Source organism: Medicago sativa, chromosome 2 (genome assembly GCF_051527215.1).
Source record: "Medicago sativa cultivar Bolivia chromosome 2, Bolivia_mono, whole genome shotgun sequence".
NCBI classification, from domain to species: Eukaryota; Viridiplantae; Streptophyta; class Magnoliopsida; order Fabales; family Fabaceae; genus Medicago; species Medicago sativa.
Genome location: NC_140750.1, coordinates 76,560,445 through 76,580,747, shown reverse-complemented (window position 1 = coordinate 76,580,747; position 20,303 = coordinate 76,560,445). Strand labels below are relative to the sequence as shown.

At 31.9% G+C, this 20,303-nt stretch overlaps 2 protein-coding genes and 1 pseudogene across 2 annotated transcripts; 2 read left to right on the top strand and 1 right to left on the bottom strand.

Moving 5' to 3' along the window:
• Nucleotides 1-5,030: 5,030 nt before the first annotated feature.
• On the top strand, nucleotides 5,031-6,308 carry LOC146950883 (calcium-dependent protein kinase 1 pseudogene; annotated as a pseudogene).
• Nucleotides 6,309-10,455: 4,147 nt separating this feature from the next.
• Nucleotides 10,456-13,668, top strand: LOC146950882 (uncharacterized). Its single transcript, XM_085746828.1, has 3 exons — nucleotides 10,456-11,804; nucleotides 12,129-12,671; nucleotides 13,306-13,668. Exons 1-3 carry the CDS (start codon nucleotides 10,824-10,826, stop codon nucleotides 13,405-13,407), a joined length of 1,626 nt encoding a protein of 541 aa, XP_085602954.1. The 5' UTR covers nucleotides 10,456-10,823; the 3' UTR covers nucleotides 13,408-13,668.
• Nucleotides 13,669-13,930: 262 nt separating this feature from the next.
• LOC146950881 (putative serine/threonine-protein kinase PBL7) lies at nucleotides 13,931-17,330 on the bottom strand. Its single transcript, XM_085746829.1, has 4 exons — nucleotides 16,163-17,330; nucleotides 15,838-16,027; nucleotides 15,186-15,574; nucleotides 13,931-14,570 (listed from the first exon to the last, which is right to left on the bottom strand). The coding sequence occupies exons 2-4, from the start codon at nucleotides 15,869-15,871 to the stop codon at nucleotides 14,349-14,351; spliced, it is 645 nt and encodes a 214-aa protein (XP_085602955.1). The 5' UTR covers nucleotides 15,872-16,027; nucleotides 16,163-17,330; the 3' UTR covers nucleotides 13,931-14,348.
• Between the last annotated feature and the right edge of the window lie 2,973 nt (nucleotides 17,331-20,303).

The window sequence follows — 20,303 nt, the reverse complement described above, 5'->3', positions numbered from 1 at the left end:
GGCTATTATTTTTGTTTAAAAAAAAAAAATTAAAAAAACTCATAGACTCGTGAGAAATAAAGCTGGAAAATACATAAACTTTGGATTATTTTTTTTCATACGTGATTATTGTTCAACTTTGATTTTCTCAAATTCTGATTCATTCGTTCTTCTAACAAAAAAAAGTAAAAACAAAGCTTGAATTGTAATGTTGGCGGAAAGTAAATTGCTCGAAGGATAAAACAGAAAGATATTCAATTCATGAAGTGGACCTTAAAGATACTCCATTCAAAGGTGCTTCAGAAGTATTAATTAAGTTCGTGAGCCTTGGAATTTTCTAATTTTTTAGAGGTGATGAGATGTGATCAGAGGGTACTATGATGAATTCTGGATCGATTTGAATTCATGAGAAGAGACACAAAGAATGCAAATATAATTTTTAAACTTTTTGTGAGTTTGATCTGTTGTTAACGGTGGTAAAAGAAAGTTAACGGTGACGATTAGTGACATTGATTATTAATCCACGTGTTATTTTATAATTGGCTATTTGTATTTAAAATTAAGGGTATTTTTGGAAAGAAAATTTCAACCCAAAAGTGTGCTGAAAGGGGTAGTTTTCTTTATATATAGTATAGAAGTATAGATAAAGCAAAATTCTTTGATTGAAATTTTTGATCAATTCGTTTTTGATATGTGTATTCTTTGATTGAAATTTTTTACTAATTGAATTTACTGAAACCAATATCTCATACCAAATTAGCCAGGTCTAACAAAATCTCAAAATTTTCAAGTTTACAAATTGATAAACATTTAACGTCACTTTTTATTTTATGTTTGTCCTAACTTCACCTTATTTCAATAAAGCATCTCTTACTTATGAAGTTTATAATCTTAGATATTTGGCGCTTTTAATACGATTTTTTCAACATAAACTTAAAAAAGTTACTACTGCCTTATTACTAGTAATAATTACATTTACATGTATACTGCCTTAAACTAGGGTTTTACTGATCTAATGGTTGAGACGACTCTGACTAAGGTGATTCACTCAAAAAAAATACAACTCATAACCGACTTTAAATGAGTAAAGTTGAATTGAGTGACACTGGTTTGAGGATGTATCAAAATTTAAAATACTTTCAACCTCTTATCGTCTTTTTATTTCTTTGGAGGGCTGTCTCAACTTTTTAATTTAAAATTTATGCTAAAAAAAAATAATAACAAGATAAAGTACATCTATCCTCTTTTAATCCTTCCACGTACGAGTTTGTCAAATAAAAAATTTATCAATTTTTTTTAGCCTAAACAGAAACATTTTCTAAGATCTGTTAATCATTTAACCGAGTTGAAGAGTGAATTGTTCTTAATGATCATTCAATAGTGACCGGTACTTAACTACTAATGAGAGTATTTTCAGAAGTTTAATATACTTGTGAGCAATCCAATATGCTTAAAGAATTTTCAATTCTAGGTATTTCATTTTCATTCTATAAAAGATATCTTGGACTCAAAAAATTTATCCCACACCTCTACAATTATGCCTTCACCCCAGCAAACTATACAAAATATCAATTTTAATCTTTTTTTTTTTTAATCAAACCCATCCACCTCTCAAGTTTTTCAGAATTAAATCTTCCCTCATAAGTTTTCCAGTATTGAAGACCAAATCGAAAATCTTAAGGGAAGTTTTAGCCACGTTTATGTTTGCCACAATTAACCGTGATCAACATATGATCTGTTTTAGCCATTGTTGCACATCAATTTTTAGAAATATGATCTATATGTTAGCCATGTGTGTTGTGCCATATTCATCCTCACTTCTATGTAGAAAAGATGATGAACAAAAACGGTAAAGATTGGGGGGAAAGTGAATTGCTATTTAACTGAATGGGATAAAGACGCACTGCCATGGTCGGTTGGTCTTTTTGGTATGTCTTCTTCCTTGGCCAAGGTTGCTAACTCCATTACTTTTGAATACAATATTGTGTTATCCACCAATAAATTCTTTTCTTTTTTTTTCATAAAATTTTTATTTTCAATAAATTTAATGTGTTATATTTCTCTTATAACAAACAATTGTTAGTTACTCTCGCTTTCTCCAACATTTTTTTCTTTCACACATTTTATCTCTTTCCCTTAAAAAACAATTGTTAGTAATCTATACTTCTATACTATATATAAAGAAAACTACCCATTTCAGCACACTTTTGAGTTGGATTTTTCTTTTCCAAAATATCCTTAATTTTTAATTTTAAATACAAATAACACATGTAACAAATAAATAAGAATAAATTTAATTTAAAGAGAAAACTCACACACAATTCCTTATGAATTGTTCTTACTGTTAGCCAGTTATAAAATAACACGTGGATTACTAATCCATGTCACTAATCGTCCATATTAACCCTCTTTTACCTCCGTTAACCACATATCAAACTCACAAAAAACTAGCACAAAACAAAAACTCATGTTACTTTTTTATCAGCCGATTTTATGTTGTACATCTGTGTTGTTCCCCTCAATACAACCGACAAAGTTTGCCAAGTTTTTTCATATCACTTCCACAAAAAACAGTATTTCCATATTATTTTATTACTTACACAAAAAACATTATTTCCATTTTAATTTTATTATTTTATTAATATAAGTTACTCTTCCTTAGCCTGTGATCAATTGTAAAAAATGCGAGCAAAAAATAATGGTAAAGATTGGACTTTAAATTCTCTAAAAAAAGATTAGTAACAAACGTGAGAAAAAAATATTGTTAAAGACTGGACTTTAAATCCTATAAAAAATATTAATAACAAACGTAAGCAAAAAATAATGTTAAAGATTGGACTTTAAATCCTCTAAAAAAATATTAGAAACAAACGTGAGCAAAAAATAATAATGTTAAAGATTGGACTTTAAATACTCTAAAAAAAAGATTAATAACAAACGTGAGATAAAAATAATGTTAAAGATTGGACTTTAAATCTTCTGGAAAGAAAAAAAAGATTAGTAACAAAGGTGAGCAAAATATAATATTAAAAATTGGACTTTAAATACTCTAAAAAAAAGATTAGTAACAAATGTAAGCAAAAAATATTGATAAAGATTGAACTTTAAATCCTCTAAAAAAAGATTAGGACTCAAAATATTTTAGAAAAAGATTTGTTAGCACTATATTAAATATTAATAAGTATGGTTCTCACAGTTCATAGTCCGTTTCCGCATTGTTTAGTTTTTCTCAACCTCTCTCAGCTCTCTGCATCAGAATTCAGAATTAACTTGTAAGTTTTTTTTTTCTTTTTCTTTCATGTTACAACTAACCAAAGTCGATTAGTTTTATAGATTATATTTGACTTTGCTGGTTTATAAGTGATTATGAGTCAAAAATAATTTTGTTATATGCCTTGACAATATTTTGTTTATAAATCAATATATCAATAATTTTCATTAATATTTTAAAATTTAAAATTTTAATCAAAATTATACAATCAAACATAATAAAATAATCACATGTGTTAGCGTAGTAGAAAGAGCAGACAAACAGGCACTATAGTGCCCGTCTTTCCGCTAGTCCAAATAGTACACACACATTTTTTAATAATGGTAAAACAAAATAAAAATTATTCCAACTTCACATTAATCAAAAAGTTAAAAAAAAAATTCAACTTTTTTTCAACTCCTTTAACTATGATTTCATCAAATACTAGATTTACACTAAGTGATAGAGATTTGAATGTTGGAGATAACAAAAAATAAAATTTGTTTAAAAAAACAACTTTTAGTTTTCCAAATACATAACATAATTAGTTTTATTGAAAAAGATAAAACTAGTTGAGAAAGAGTAAAATTGACAAATCGTACTCTTGAAATACTAAAACGACAGTTAAGTTAAATAAGAACGTTAAATCAGTTGTCAAACTCATTGTTAAACGACATTTAAAAAGGAACGGAGAGAATATAAAGAAAATATGAGATTTTTGGCTAGCTTTTTCATTATTTCAATTATACCCTTAAACAACTTTTCCTATAATAATTGGGAGGGGATTGTCTCCCGTGAGTTTTTCTCCTGTTGTCTCCTGTGAACAAATCTCTGCCCTTCATTCAGTTTAATGACAAATCAATGGCTAGGAATAAAAACTCTTAAATGGTGTGTCGTTTTGGGTCAACTCCTTTCATTCCCTTTTCACGTCCTTGCTTCTGTCCTGGATATACACTGCTTCATCTTCTTTTCCATAACAACAACCAAACTCCATCTATGTTGCTCCATTAGTGGTCATCAGGTGCACTTGTTGACGTCTCCGTCTTATACTCTTCCGTCGCCGTCGCCGTCTTTAACTCTTCTGTCGCTGTCATGCTCCATTGCAGTCGGTGATTCTAGTACCACCATTAATCATACACCAGTTCCAAATATGCTATCCTTAACGCTGCTATTGTCATTGCAATTTGCAATCTTGTTGTTATTTCAGTAGTCATATAATAAAATAAATAGGAGAACTTTTGTAGCAAAAAGATAGAAAAAGAGTGTATGGAACATCTTTACACGCCTGGACAGAAGAATTTTTAAGCATTTACCATAGTGTTTTTGAGAGATCTTGGTATTATATTAAGACCCTGCCTGTAAATCTGCAATAGAAGTTATGATTCTGCAAAAGTTTTTGTCCAACTTTCAATTTCTACGTTTGCTAATCAACTAGAGAAAGTTATTAGCAAATCAATTTCGACGGCGATTGGATTATTAGCGGTGCTGGTGGTGGATAAAAAGGAAGAAGAAAAGGAGAAAACAGACCCAAAACCAGACTTGTTCACCAAAAGGACACCATTTAAGAGTTTTTATTTCTGGCCATTGATTTGTCATTAAACTGAATGAAGGGCAGAGATTTGTTCACAGGAGACAACAGGAGAAAAACTCACGGGAGACAATCCCCTCCCATAATAATTATATAATAATGATTGTTGTTGGTTTCATTATGAAGATAAGTATTTATTTTATATTTTTTTTTGTCATATTGTTGGTGTCATTGAAATATATAAATATGGTTAGTTTGATTTGTTATAATTTGAAAGTAACAAATATTTGAAACTCAAAGATGAAGTTGGAATAGATCCGTGTGAAGTGAAGCAAAATGGGGAATGCATGTGTTGGTCCTAGCATTTCAAAGAATGGTATTATTCAATCATTTTCTGCTGCGATTTGGCGATCACAACCGCTTGATGCTGAAGGATCAGTGTCTAATAGAGGATCAGTAAATGAGGGGACGACTGATAATGAGCCGGAATCTCCTTTGACTGTTCAAAACAAACCTCCTGAGCAGATAACTATGCCGAAACTGGAAACAAAACAAGAGACGAAATCAGAACCGGAATCGGAAAAGGAGAAGAAGAAACACATGAGACCTTCTGTGAAGAGAAGTTCTAGTGCAGGACTTCTTGTTGATTCTGTGTTGCAGAGAGAAACCGGTAATTTCAAGGAATTCTATAGTCTAGGGAAAAAAACTCGGACAGGGTCAGTTTGGGACAACATTCTTGTGTATCGAGAAAGCAACTGGGTATCAGTATGCTTGTAAATCTATTGCGAAGAGGAAATTGGTAACCGATGAGGATGTCGAGGATGTGAGAAGAGAAATTCAGATAATGCACCATTTGGCTGGTCATCCTAATGTTATATCCATCAAAGGTGCTTATGAAGATGCTATGGCGGTTCATGTTGTGATGGAATTGTGTGCAGGTGGTGAACTTTTCGATAGGATTATTCAGCTTGGACATTATACCGAAAGAAAGGCGGCTGAACTAATTAGGACTATAGTTGGTGTTGTTGAAGCCTGTCATTCTCTTGGTGTGATGCATAGAGACCTTAAACCCGAAAATTTTCTCTTTGTCAATCAACAAGAGGATTCACTACTCAAAACTATTGACTTTGGATTATCTGTGTTCTTTATGCCAGGTGACACATTTATTGATGTGGTTGGCAGTCCATATTATGTAGCTCCGGAAGTTTTGAAAAAGTGTTACGGCCCTGAAGCAGATGTTTGGAGTGCTGGAGTTATCCTTTACATTCTTTTAAGTGGAGTACCTCCTTTTTGGGCTGAAAGCGAACAAGGGATATTTGAACAAGTTTTGCGTGGTGATCTTGTCTTCGTTTCAGATCCCTGGCCTGCAATTTCTGAAAGTGCAAAAGATTTAGTAAGCAAAATGCTTGTTCGTGACCCTAAAAGGCGGATGACTGCATATCAAGTATTATGTCATCCTTGGGTTCAAGTTGATGGTGTAACACCCGATAAGCCACTTGATTCCACCGTATTATGAGAATTTTTTGTTTTCAAAAAAATAAAAAATGCCGTTTTAGGCTGACTTTTTCTCCTTCCAATTATACCCTCAAACAAATTTGACTATAAGAATGCTATTTTGTTGGTATCATTCAAAAAGATAAGAATTTGTTATATATTTTTGAAAGATATCATATTTGTTATATTGTTGGTATCATTGAAAAAGATAAATATTATCTATGCATATAATTTTAATCAAAATTTCATAAAAGCTATTGTTTTGTAATTTATATGCATCAATCAATATATATAAAGTAAGATTTTTTATTTCACGTGTCACTTCCACATTCATTCTCAATATTTTTATTATTTTTTCCTTAAAAAAAACAATATTTTAATTGACAAAAATATCTCAACAAACTTTTGATCTTATCTACTCAATATTTTATTTAAATTTTTATTGAGTTTCTAATATTTTATGTAGCAGAAATATCTTAACAAACTACATATAATTCTTTCAACAAAGCTTAGATATATGATCTTATTTTATGATTAAAAGACTTCAATTGGTTTTTTTTTTTAGGAAAAGAACCTTCAATTAGTTACTAAGTAATCTTTTAGCACTGGATCATTTAATTCGTTTTTATTTTTGAGAAAAAAAGACTTCGATTAGTTATTATGTTATCTTTTAGCAAAATATTCTAACGCAAATGTTAACTATATATAAATGAATTTTTGTTAGTGCACATATTTTGAGCACAAATGGAAACCCCAAACCTTCTTTTCATATAACCTTTTTCCTTCTTCAGGTTTACCAAACACCAATTCTATTATTTCACTTTCATATACTTTGATATATATATATATATATATATATATATATATATATATATATATATATATATGTTTGTACTCCCTCCGTTCCTTTTTAAGTGTCGTTTTAGTGTGAATTTTTTGTTTCTATTTAACTGTCGTTTTGATATTTTAAGGGTATGATTTGTCAATGATACCTTTTGTCAATTACTCTTATCTTTTTCAATTACTCTTATCTTTTTCAATAAAACTAATTAATGTTATATATTTGAAAAACTAAAGTTTGTTTTTTTAAAAGTTTGTTTCTTGTTATCTTAAAATTTAGAGAAAGTTTATCAGTTAGCTTTACATTCCAAGAACAGGCCGCCCTAGCTAAAGTATGAGCAACCATGTTCGCTTGTCTCCTAATAAACTTCACCTCAAAGTTGGAATGTAAAGCTAGCTGATAAATAATACTAGAAACAATAGCACTGATAAACTAATGCTACTTTTTAATATAACATGTTTTCATCTTTTTGTTATTTTTATTTTTTTGATTTTTGAAGACAAATTTTCAAACATCTTAAATACTTGTACTGATGTTTACACACACACACTTGCAAAACCTTGATTCAATTTTGATTCCAAACTAACCAAATCATAAATAAAATTCTTTCTTTTCATCAAAAAGATCCTCCTCCTCTTCTTCTTCTTCTTAAGATTATTAACATGATTTCACATTAACTTAATTATTTTTATATGCTAATATTTATTTAATTTTGTTGTTTGTGATATCCTAGAGGATCAAAATTCAATGAACTGTGTGAAGCGGCAATGATACAAAATATCAATCTATGTTATTATAAAAAAATATTACCGATCTACGTTGATTGATGTAATATGTTATGAGATAAAAAGTATCTTAATTTCTAATAACAATCATAAATTTAAACCAACTTTCTATGAATATAGAATATTTTATAAAAGTATAACCATTGTGAAGCCGTATAATATTTTTCGAGGAGTTAATTTATATGTCTTTTGTCTATATATTCGTTATGTTTTTTTTGTTGGTAACCATGATATAGGTTCATAGATTCCACCATCGTTAGATGACTAATCTCCGTCAGGAATCGGTGGGGCACAAAAGGTGGGTTCTTCCTTTTCAATTGATTTTTTTCTCATACGCATCAGCCACGAAACAAACTCATGACCACATGTTTAAAGTGACCCAAAACTCTTACCACTTGGACTAATTCATTATTGTTTTTGTTACACTTTATTCTTGCATTGGACATCCATCTCACCATTTATATTTATTTTTAAGATATTATTATAATTGTAAATTTAAATAAATTCAATTTAATATACTTACACAATCTATGATATTATTATTCGTGCACACAAACTTATTTAATATCTAACCCGGCGTTGCCGGAGCTCTAAACTAGTTAGCACAATAAGAAGATAGGACAAACGGACATTGACTGTCAAGTATACCTTAAAGAGAATACATGGTTTTGGGTTGGATTTTTCACTTTCAAGTATACCCTTAAATAAATTTAAAAAGATAAGAATTTATATTATACTTGTTATATCGTTACAATTTGTTACAATATGAAAGTGAAAAATATCTATATTTATACTTAAAATAAAAATCAAAATAATTTTAATCAAAATCAAGTTTTATTTTTCTAGAAGAAAAACAAAATTTTATAAAAATCATTGTTCATAATTTATATATGCATTAACGCAATAAAAATAGTGGACAAACGAGTACAAAGTTCCCGTTTAAACGCTAGTATACATAATAATGATTTATCAAAAGAGGAGTGATATTTGTACAACCCAAATTAGACAACTTTGATGACAACCAATTTTCTCTTCTTGTGATTGGACAAAAACAATGGAGAGAGAGAAGAAGAAAGAGAATAAAAAACACATGTGAGTATGAGAGATAGGGTTGTTTAAAGAGTTGTCAAAAAGTGGTTGTACAAATATCATTTCTCTTATCAAAAGAGAATGACTCTAAAATCAACCTTAAGCTAAAAGAAATAAAGTAAGTAACTCAAAGGATTTTAAAAACTACATTCGATCAGAAGACATGAGATGTTTACATTGGAACCAATAAAACATTGATACACATTGGAACCAATAAAACATTGATACACATTGAACCAAAAAACGTAAATAGTCTCGATATTCAAGTAGGCATAGCATAACGGCACAAAGGGCACACATGACTTGTTTGTAGCCGTTTTACAATACAATTATAGTGAAATATATGACCGCATGCCATTGTTGAAACCTTCACGTCATCACTATTATCATCACCACCTTCTTCTAATTCATCATGAAAACTCTGCATGCATATGCAACAATCTCTAGGCAGTGAGTATGCTTTCAAAGACGAGATAGCTTCATTGGATGCAGGAGTTGTGTTTACAAATTGCATAGACTCTTCTATCATCTCTTCATCAGTTCTTGATCTTTCTTCGTCTGGGTACACATCAACGCATGTTAAGAGTCCCACATCGGTTAGGAATTGACCTGACAATTTGTTTATAAGTGGGGGCAATCCTCACCTCACAAGCCGGTTTTGTGGGGTTGTGTTAGACCTAACCACGATTTTTAATATGGTATCAGAGCCTCTTCACGATTTTTTGAGCCACCTGTTGTCAGGTTTCCGTTATCGGGCCACCCGTCATTTATGTTCACGCTTCAGATGTGCAATCCTGAGCGTGAGGAGGTGTGTTAAGAGTCCCACATCGGTTAGGAGTTGGCCTGACAATTTGTTTATAAGTGGGGGCAATCCTCACCTCACAAGCCGGTTTTGTGGGGTTGTGTTAGGCCTAACCACGATGTCTAATAACGCAAATATGCAGAACCACAGGGAAAATAGTACCTAGATGAAAATTACTCGTTGGTCTCGGAAGTGTAACGTTGGTCTCGGAAGTGTAACAAAAGGACCAGAGATGTTGAATATCTCTTTAACAGTAGGTATAAGACTTTCTGACAATTCAGCAAGGTTCCGATGAGTTAAATAGGGCGAGGATAATTGACTTAAGCAAAACAATCGGAAGATTTGGTTCTGATTGAAGAACTGATTGCAATTTATATATATTGGTGTTTCAAATACCGCGTTCTAAGACTATTTGGAGGGTTAGAACAATTTCGAGTGACAATGGGGACATCAAACCTAAAAAAATCTGATGTGTATGCAGGCTTGTTTGGAGGGTTAAAAACATCAAAAGCATCAAAAGAGTACTCAACTCTTCCTGCCATAGTAATCAACTTTTTTCTTTCTTCTGGTTTCTTTCTTCACGTTTTTTGCTATTAGTATTAGTTTTGGCCTCTAGGTTTTATTGATAGGTTTTATAGGAAAAGTGATGCCTATCTAAAATGGAGAAAAAAATAGGATCTAGGGAAAAACAAATCAATCTTAAAAATCCAATTTATTAATTAATGTGGTCACTTCACTTTAAATTCTATTTTAATTTTCTTTTTGACCAAAAATTATATTGACTTCGCTTTAATGAGAACAAGGCATCCATTTAAACCGCATTCAAATTCGCTTGTTACCATAACAAACTTCACTCACATGAACCAAACAAAAACAAAATGTAGTAATTTAAGATTAATACACACATTATGTCTCTATGTTTCTGTGATCCGAACAATTCTGAGCTAGAAGGAACATTTCCACCAGCATCAAATTCCAACACCAAAGAACACAAAATAGTGTAATGCAACAATTAATCTAAAACCAAATTTGAAGACCATAACCAAAATAAACAAATGCACTATCCTTCCCATCAACGTATGATCCACACAGGCTCAAGAAGCATCACAACTTGGTTGATCTTAATCACAATTGTTTTATACATTCTTTATTCTTCCAACATTCTTCTCTTCAACAATGAACAAGAATGTCCAACGACAACGACCACTTTAGATGACACAACACAAGATGATGTTCACATGACTAGTTACAATATTTCCTCGACCTCGGATAAAAACATTGAACACAAAGTATTACCAATAGAGAACAAAGAACAAATGCAAGATGAAACTGAAAAAGAAACGGAACAAGACGAAGATGATTTTCATGAAGGAGAAGAACAAGAAAACAAATCACCTATCGTTGTTCGGTTAACACCCGAACAAATGGCTCAAAGACAAGATACTGAGCTGAAGCACATTGTTTTTGGGATAGCTGCTTCATCAAATTTATGGAATACAAGAAAAGAATACATCAAAATATGGTGGAGGCCAAAACAAACAAGAGGTGTTGTTTGGTTAGATCAAAGAGTGAGTACACGAAGGAACGAAGGGTTACCTGAAATTCGAATCTCAGGCGACACTTCTAGATTTCGGTATACAAATCGACAGGGACAAAGATCAGCATTGAGAATATCAAGGGTTGTGACAGAGACATTGAAGCTTGGAATGAAAGATGTGAGATGGTTTGTGATGGGAGATGATGATACTGTTTTTGTTGTTGATAATGTTGTTAGAATTCTTTCAAAGTATGATCATAGACATTTTTATTATGTTGGTAGTTCTTCTGAGAGTCATGTCCAGAATATTCATTTTTCATATGCTATGGCATATGGCGGTGGTGGATTTGCTATAAGTTATCCATTGGCGGTGGAGTTGGCTACGATGCAAGATCGCTGTATTCAGAGGTACCCTGCTTTGTATGGTAGTGATGATAGAATGCAAGCATGTATGGCTGAGTTAGGTGTGCCACTCACAAAGGAAGCTGGATTTCATCAGGTAAATTATTAGAGATTTTTTATGTGATTGTCGTGTTCTTTAATGGACAATGTGATAAAATATATAGCATTGATTGAAATTATTTTCATAGTATAATAAATCATATGCACGTGTATGCTTGCCATACTTTTGCATATGGATCATAGTTTACCGACAACGGGTCCTCGAGCTCATGAGCCCTCGTGGTACGATTCAGAGGTAATCTTGTAAATTGGACCATAATATTTTTTAACACAAGTTGTAATGTGTAAATCCTAAACTTGAATAATAGAAAGGTATTATTACAGTCCTTGTTAAAAATAATCTTGAATTTTCTTTATGCAGTATGATGTGTATGGAGATCTATTAGGCCTTCTAGGTGCACACCCAGTGGCTCCACTAGTGTCATTACATCACCTTGATGTAGTACAACCAATATTCCCAAGTATGTCAAGAGCACAATCCATAAAACATTTAATGGAATCTGTCAACCAAGACTCATCCAGCATCATGCAACAATCGATATGCTACGACAAAAACAGGTTTTGGTCAATCTCAGTTTCTTGGGGATTCATGGTTCAAATTCTGAGGGGAGTTTTGTCACCAAGAGAACTAGAAATGCCATCAAGAACTTTTCTGAATTGGTATAGAAGAGCTGATTATACTGCATATGCATTCAACACAAGGCCTGTTGCTAAACATCCTTGTCAAAAGCCCTTTGTTTACTACATGAGCAAAACTCATTTTGATACTGCTTCTAGACAAATTGTTGGTGTTTATGATCGTGACAAAGCTAAGAGTCCTTTTTGTCGGTGGAGAATGGAATCACCTGAGAAAATTACTTCCATCGTTGTCACAAAAAGACGCGATCCTTTGCGCTGGAAAAAGGTAAGGTTTCTCATAATTTTTTTTATTCAGAGATCAAACTTTAATACTATCCAGACAATTCGATTTCATCTAAAATTCATTAGGTATGTTTGGATTAGCTTATTTTGAGTTTATCTAATGACATAAGCACTTGTGAAACTGTTTGGAAAAGTTCATGAAAACAGCTTGTCCACATAATAAAATTACATGACTAAGTAACACATATTCTATCAATGACATGACATGTCCACAAGTTGTTTCCAACTTGTTTCCACAAGCTCTCCATGATGCTTATGAAAACAGCTTATAGGATCGTAGTCAAATGTTGACTTTATTTTATTTTTTGTTATAGAAGTAGCTTATAATAAGCACTTATATGATAAATGTTTATGATTTATGTGTTTAATTAAATTGTTTATCCAATCTTATCTCTTACTGTTTATGATGAACATTTGTGATATATGCGTTTAATTAAGTTGTTTATCCAAATATACTAAGCCACATAACCAAACACAATTTAATTCATTCTGCCATTAAGAAACCTCACTTTTGCAATTATTAGCTAATATCTATATACTAAAGGGAATTAATGTTTTAAGATTTTCTTGATTGAAATGGATGATATTATGAAGTGAATATTTGACTTGTTTTGCAGTCACCAAGGAGGGACTGTTGTAGAGTTCTGCCATCACGTAAGAGCTCGACTTTATTCGTATGGGTAGGCAATTGTCGACAGGGCGAAGTTACTGAATTGTAGCTGCGACGAACATATAATGGAGCATACTGGAAATGGAGCTTCAAACTATATTTCCAACAATTGCTAGCCTCAAGCTGCATCAGAAAGACACCAGATGACCAGAATATCACATGCTAATGTTTTGTTCTCTACAATTTTTGTTTCATTTTCTACTCTTATGTAAATTAAACAAAGCAAACTTGGAATTTTTTCTGGTAGATGGTGTCATTTGATCCATGTAACCGATCTCATTTAGTCAGAAAATGCTTGGTTATTGTTGTTGTGCTCATTATTGTTTCCGAGTGTGAGAACGCTAGTTGTTTACAAACACAAATATTATAAACTCACAATAATCTTGAACAAAAGAATGTCTCTAATAATTTGCAAATAAGTAACAAATCTTTTTGAAATGTGAAATTTGGAAAATGTTAAGTTGAATCCTTGAAGGCTTCAAACCAATCTTCACATTCTTCCTATTTGAGGGGAATTAAAGTTTGAGTTAAGTTGCAATATTCTCATTCAGTAATAATATGCTATATCTTCCTTTTTAGGATGGAGTCTATATTTGTATTGATAGATAGCTAATGAAATTCAATTAATAACAGGATCACAAAGTCATATATTATAGCTGAAGCTAAACACTAAGAAATGATCCAAATCAAGAATCCCAACGAAAAGCATCTTCAATCCGAAATAGTAGTCTAGCATGTTCAAAGAGGAAGGGGAAGGGAGCTAAAAAGAAGAATTTTTCTTTCTGAAATACTTGAGATTTTAAGAGGAACCTGTTATCTCCTATAAAGCAAAAAAAAAAAATTGATAACTGAGCACATAAGAATGTAATTGTCTCAAAACACTACTCCACTTATTCTAATCTCTGAATTTGTCTATCTCAACCATTACTAGTAACTAGTAACACATCTTTGACCTTCGCTCCTATTTCTTTAAGAAGAGGAACCTTTTCATTAGCTTTGTATCGGATGAACTTGTGGATCGTACTGATGCGTAGCAATGTAATTTAGAACTGTGGCCACATCGGCTATAGAGGGTGGCACATCAGGCTGCTCCTCCAGAACACACATAGCAGCAACAGTGAGAGCCCGGTACAAACCCCACACTGGATATCGACCTTCAAGCAATGGATCCACCAACTCTGAGAATCGCCGATCTCTGATTAACGGCCATGCCTGCAAGCATATGCATATGCATACCGTCAGAGTTTTAACATAAAAAGCACGGTCATCTCAAACAACATAACAATGTCATAATAGAGCCTAGAAAAAGAATTTGGAAAGGAAGGTAATTCACAACGTTGAAGACAATGTATGCTACAAAAATTAGGCCTTGGATGAAGATTTGCACCAACAGTGCGGTTAATACAACTTTGTCAACAACTGAGGCAACAAATGTGCCAGTTCCACTTGAAATATCGGAGGATTGACAACAATTTTCTTTGTGTATGAAGTAATACTACGCCAACTAGAAAAGGAAAGGCAATGCAACCAAATGCAATCGCAACACTATTTATTGCACATCGACTTTAGATATTTGGAACTACTTCATAAAAATATGTTGCAGGAAATATGGTAATCTAAGTCTCCAATTTTTTTATTATCATACACTTCAACTAATTTGAGTTTCCTTAAATACTACCAATGAAAAATTCACATATGCAACCAAAGACGTGATAATCTAGCTTCAAAAAAGTTCTAGCCAATACACTTTTACAGCATGCAAGACATCGGTATAAACAAAAGATGCAATTTCTGGCAACTTAGTTAGGTAAAAGATAATTGACATACCCATGCGACTAGAATTTGTTCATCAGCAGGTTTGCTATAATCGATGGCCTTTCTGCCAGTAATGAGCTCCAAAAGAACAACACCGAAGCTATAAATGTTAGACTTGAATGTCAATGGACCCATCATTGCGTAATCCAGAGCACCATACCCATATGAGCACATAACACTTGACGAAAAAATCTTATTACCAATTGGGTCTACTTTTGCAAAGCCAAAATCAGTTAACTTAGGATGATAATCTTCGCCTAACAAAATGGTGGAGCATTTGAGGTCACGGTATAGGACGGGAGGCTTCATTTTATCAAGCAAATACTCCAAACCTCTAGCTACACCAACAGCTATTCTCAGTCTTGTATTCCAGTCCAGCGGTATTTTCCCGGGGGAAAGATCTGAAAGAACGAGGAAAGAGAAAAAGATAAGCGATGAGGACAAAGAATACTTTTGCCAATTTATTTTGTACATGTTTGGTTTGACGGTGGGTTCGACATAATACATTATGCCACTATGATTTTTGCTAACATTATCTTTAGAGCTTTAACAAAACCACAATGCGACCGTGATTTCGTTAAATTCACCACCAATCCAGACATGCACTCTATTTTATATGAAGAAAAATGAGAAACTAGGAATTTAAAATAACAGTATAGCATACCATGCAAATGGTTCTCTAATGATCCTAATGGCATGTTCTCATAAACCAATAGCCTTTGCTCCCCCTCAGCACAAAACCCAATTAACTTGACAAGATTTGGGTGTTCTGCTAAACTGAGTCTTGACACTTCAGAAAAAAATTTCCTTTTTCCTTGAAGCACAATAGGGTCAAGTTGCTTTATTGCAACAACCTACACCAACAATAAAATGTCTCAATCTCACCAATTATAAATGTGCAAATTAACATGAAACTATTTTGCAAAGAGCATGAATGTGGAAGGCATTACAAAAGTACTATGATTTAATGGGATCAATTTATAACGAACCTGATTTATTTTCTCGATGTAACCTTCATAAACCTTTCCAAACCCTACTTCACGAACAAAGCAATCTGCCCTGAAATTCCCTGTTGCAACAGCAAGCTCATCAAAAGTAAATTTCTTTGCACCATTTCCATCCGTGGAAACCCCGTCTTTCAAATTCAAATTCTTCACGTCCAAGGAAAGTTGATCATGATTAGAATCGTCTTCTCTTTCATCATCACTTTCATCATCTACAAAAAAAAGGACATACAAAACAAAGGAAATAAACCATACAAAACAAAGAACGTGTGAGGGATAGAAATCAAACAAAATTGCACATCATCAAAAACTGATAAAAGCGCAAAATGACAACCCCGCTATGATGTATTGATTGAACCATTCCAACCACGCAGGCAGCCAATAGAAGAAAAAAACCGATATAGAATATAAATAAACAATTATAATCTGAACTTCAAAATACTCCATCAATACTCAAAATTCATCAGAGAGAGAAAGATAATCTACTATGTGGAAATGTTGCTCTGACCAATAAATTTTATCGCCGTATAAAACATGAATGGTCACAAACTCTAAACCCTAAACCATTAAAAATTGCAAAATAAAACAGAAACAGTTACAATAAAAATTCCACATGGCACAAGAAGAAGCAAAAAAAACATAGGCATTCGATAATTTGCATCATGAAGAACAAACTCCCTCTAAAAAACAACCTTTGATATAACAGGAACAGTCATAAATCCTAAACAGGAACAATAACAAACTCTAAACATTAAACTCTAACACTAAACCATGAAAAAGTTGCAATATAAATCAGTTGCATCAATAACTTGCACAAGAAAAAAAAACAGAAGCATTCAACAATTTGCATAATGAAGAACAAACAAGCTCATCAATAAAAATAAAAACAACCTTTGATCGATCTATGACACATCCACCTTAAGAATTTCATTTTGGTAAAGTAAAAGATGAGAAACAAAATGAACTAAAAGAAGTGAAGAAGGAAAGGAAGGAAATATATAGGAGCATAATTGTGCTGTTTATAAACTAGGAAACAATTTTGCAAACATTTAATGTGGATGAAATTTTGAACAGATTCAATGCAATCACAATTATTACAAAAAAAAGAAAAGGAAAAAAAAGGACTGGCATTTTTTTTTTTTTGACAAAAGGACTGGCATTTTAACATGGTATACTTTTTTTTTTGACAAATTTTAACATGGTATACTTGTTGAGTAAGGGATTGGTGCGCAAGCTTGTAATTCCTATGGAAGATGTAGAGACCGGCAGACCACGCCATTGATCCTTTAAGGTTAATGCAGCTCGATCTTTCATTACACGAATATGATAGTTTATTTTCACAAATCAAGTTGCTCAACCGGCAAAAATGCATTGTTAAGACGGACGCTGTGATTCTCGACTTGTGTATGAATTTCTAACTCTAATGACGATTTTATTTCGTCTATCTATCTAATTTAATAATTATTTAAATTATTAATTAAAAAAATAGTTAAATCTTATTAAAATATAAAAAAATTTACTATAATATGAACGATATTGAATATTAATAAAAAAACTTATTTTAATCTTTTTTTAGGAAACTTTAAAAAAGGTTATTTTAATCTTATTGGTAGAAAACATTGAAAAATAATATATACCAAAATTGATATATACCTTTTTATATACAATTAAATGCAATAACGTGTATGTCTTCAATAATTTTATTTTACTAATTACTGAAATTTTAATTTGTCAGAACTGGGGGAAGGGGGCGAGTTCGGTTGTGAGATAGGCATAACATGGCCAAAAATTATTTCATCCAAAAATCAACCTTTGGTTCTCTTGAACAAATTGTCTTTGGGTGGAACTTATTAACCACTTAGTCTAATGGCTTGTTTCGTATATTACTTCGATCATATAGACTAAATATTTACTTTAATTTTTGAGTAAATTACGCTCCACTCCCCTCAAAGATGCTTGAATTACACTCCCCTCCCCTCTTATATTAAAATATACACTCCCCTCCCTTGAAAAGTAAAATTTACACTCCCCTCCCCTATAAGATGCTTGAATTACAACCCCCTCCCTTAATAATTAAATATGTACTACACTTTAATCTATTTTAACATAAATAAATATTTGTATAATATATATTAATTTTGAATCACCATTTAAAAAATATAAATTCGTTTCTTTATAATCTAAATGTCAATAACAATTAAATTTAAATATTTTGTTATTAATTTTATAATTTAGAGTATAAAATTCACTTTTAAATAACCATACTTAATAGACTTTAGTAATTTTTCACATATTTTAATTTTATTTTGGGTTGTTTCATATTTTATAATAGGGTTTAAAACTATATGTTAATGAAATTGTGAATAAACAATAGAGAAAGATATGTATTCAAAATTTGATTATATTAAAATGAACCCGCAATGTTAATTTTCTTTTGAGTGTGTTAGATTATTTTTTTTGTTAGATTATTAGAAATAAAATAAAATTGAGGGACTAAAGCGTAGATTTTAACATAAAAGGGGAGGGGAATGTAATTCAAGCTTCTCTCAAGGGAGGGGAGTGAAATATTTTCTAATATATTTTGAATAAGAGGGGAGGGAAGTGTATATTTTAACATAAGAGGGGAGTGGAGTGTAATTCAAGCATCTTTGAGGGGAGAGGAGTGTAATTTACTCTTAATTTTTCTTAGGTGAAATAATGTTTATTACCTTTAACATAAACCTTTCAATAAATTTAATACTTTTTTAAGGTAATGAATTTAATAATTTTTTTAAGGAAAGATTTAATTTTTTTACTTTTCCTTGTTAAATATGCACATGTAATACTATTCCATTAATAGTTTCTTCATTAAAAATATTTTTTGATCCCTTATCTTTATTTCAGGGTTCATATAAAATCCCTTGTTTAAAAAAAGACGCAGATAGGTCTCGTAATTTGTTTAATTAGTATCACATTAGTTATTTTTATCCATCAACGGCTAACGACGTTAAATGAAGTATATGTGACATCTCATTCTTCCCGCTTTAAAAAAAAAACCCATAAATCAAAATTAGGGTTCATTGGAACCATTTTTTCCCAAAATTATTCACCCCCAAATTAAAGATCGTAACCAATCTTCTTCCCTATCTAAGAAAACATGTCAAACTCACGAGGTTCATGATAGGCCAAACCGCAAGTGCACGGTCTATCGAAGTAATAGTAGTAAGAGAGTATCGTTCCGCTAGGGAGTTATGAATTCAATTAACTTTTAGAGAATGATTAGAAGAGAAGAAAGATTATAAAATAGGGGTTTTTAAATAAGAGAAACTAACAATAATAAAATAAATGGAGCCTTGGGATTGTTGGTTCATCCTAATGACAAGTCCTTCGCAAGCAAACCCTTAAACTTATAACTTTACGCTAGTTCCAATTTCTAAAGACAAGTTTCTCTTAAGCGTATCAAAGCTTCTCTCGAAGTCAGTGAGTGTATCCCTCCAACAACCACATCTATTCTCATGGGTGATTGCCTTTGGGACCCTTGAAGATCGAAACTTTATATGTCTCAAGGTTTGCTAAACTATTCTCATGTTTCGCAATCCTTGTCTAAATTCACTTGTTCGAATATCAAAGCTCCGCGTTCGCTTTATGAATTGATATTTGAGATAATGAATTAACAATTATCAAACCCTCCGCGTTCGCTTCCACAGTTTGATAATGGTTAATTCATGTTAAAGCGGTGAATTTAGATTCGAAATTAGGGTTACATAAAATTAAGGTTTAAGGCTTGGCTTGATCCGGATTACGTCATTAGACTTATCCAACAATCCAAAGACAAAGAAATCTACTCACTAACGTTCATTGTAGATATGGAGAAGAAGAAGAAGAACATAAAATAAAAGAACAATAAAATAAAAGTGAACTTTTATTCAAAGAAACAATTGTCACATATTATTTTCAAGAACAAAAGATGAATATTTGTGATGGAGAGATACTCTATTTATAGCTTTACAATTGACTTAAAATCTAAGCAACTATAAGGGCATTCTGGTAAAACTAAAACAGGGTAACTTGGCCTTCAAGCAAAAGCAGCAAAAGCAGTCCTGGGAGGTGGCACGGCCGTGCCAAGCTTCTGATTTGGGGGCTTTAT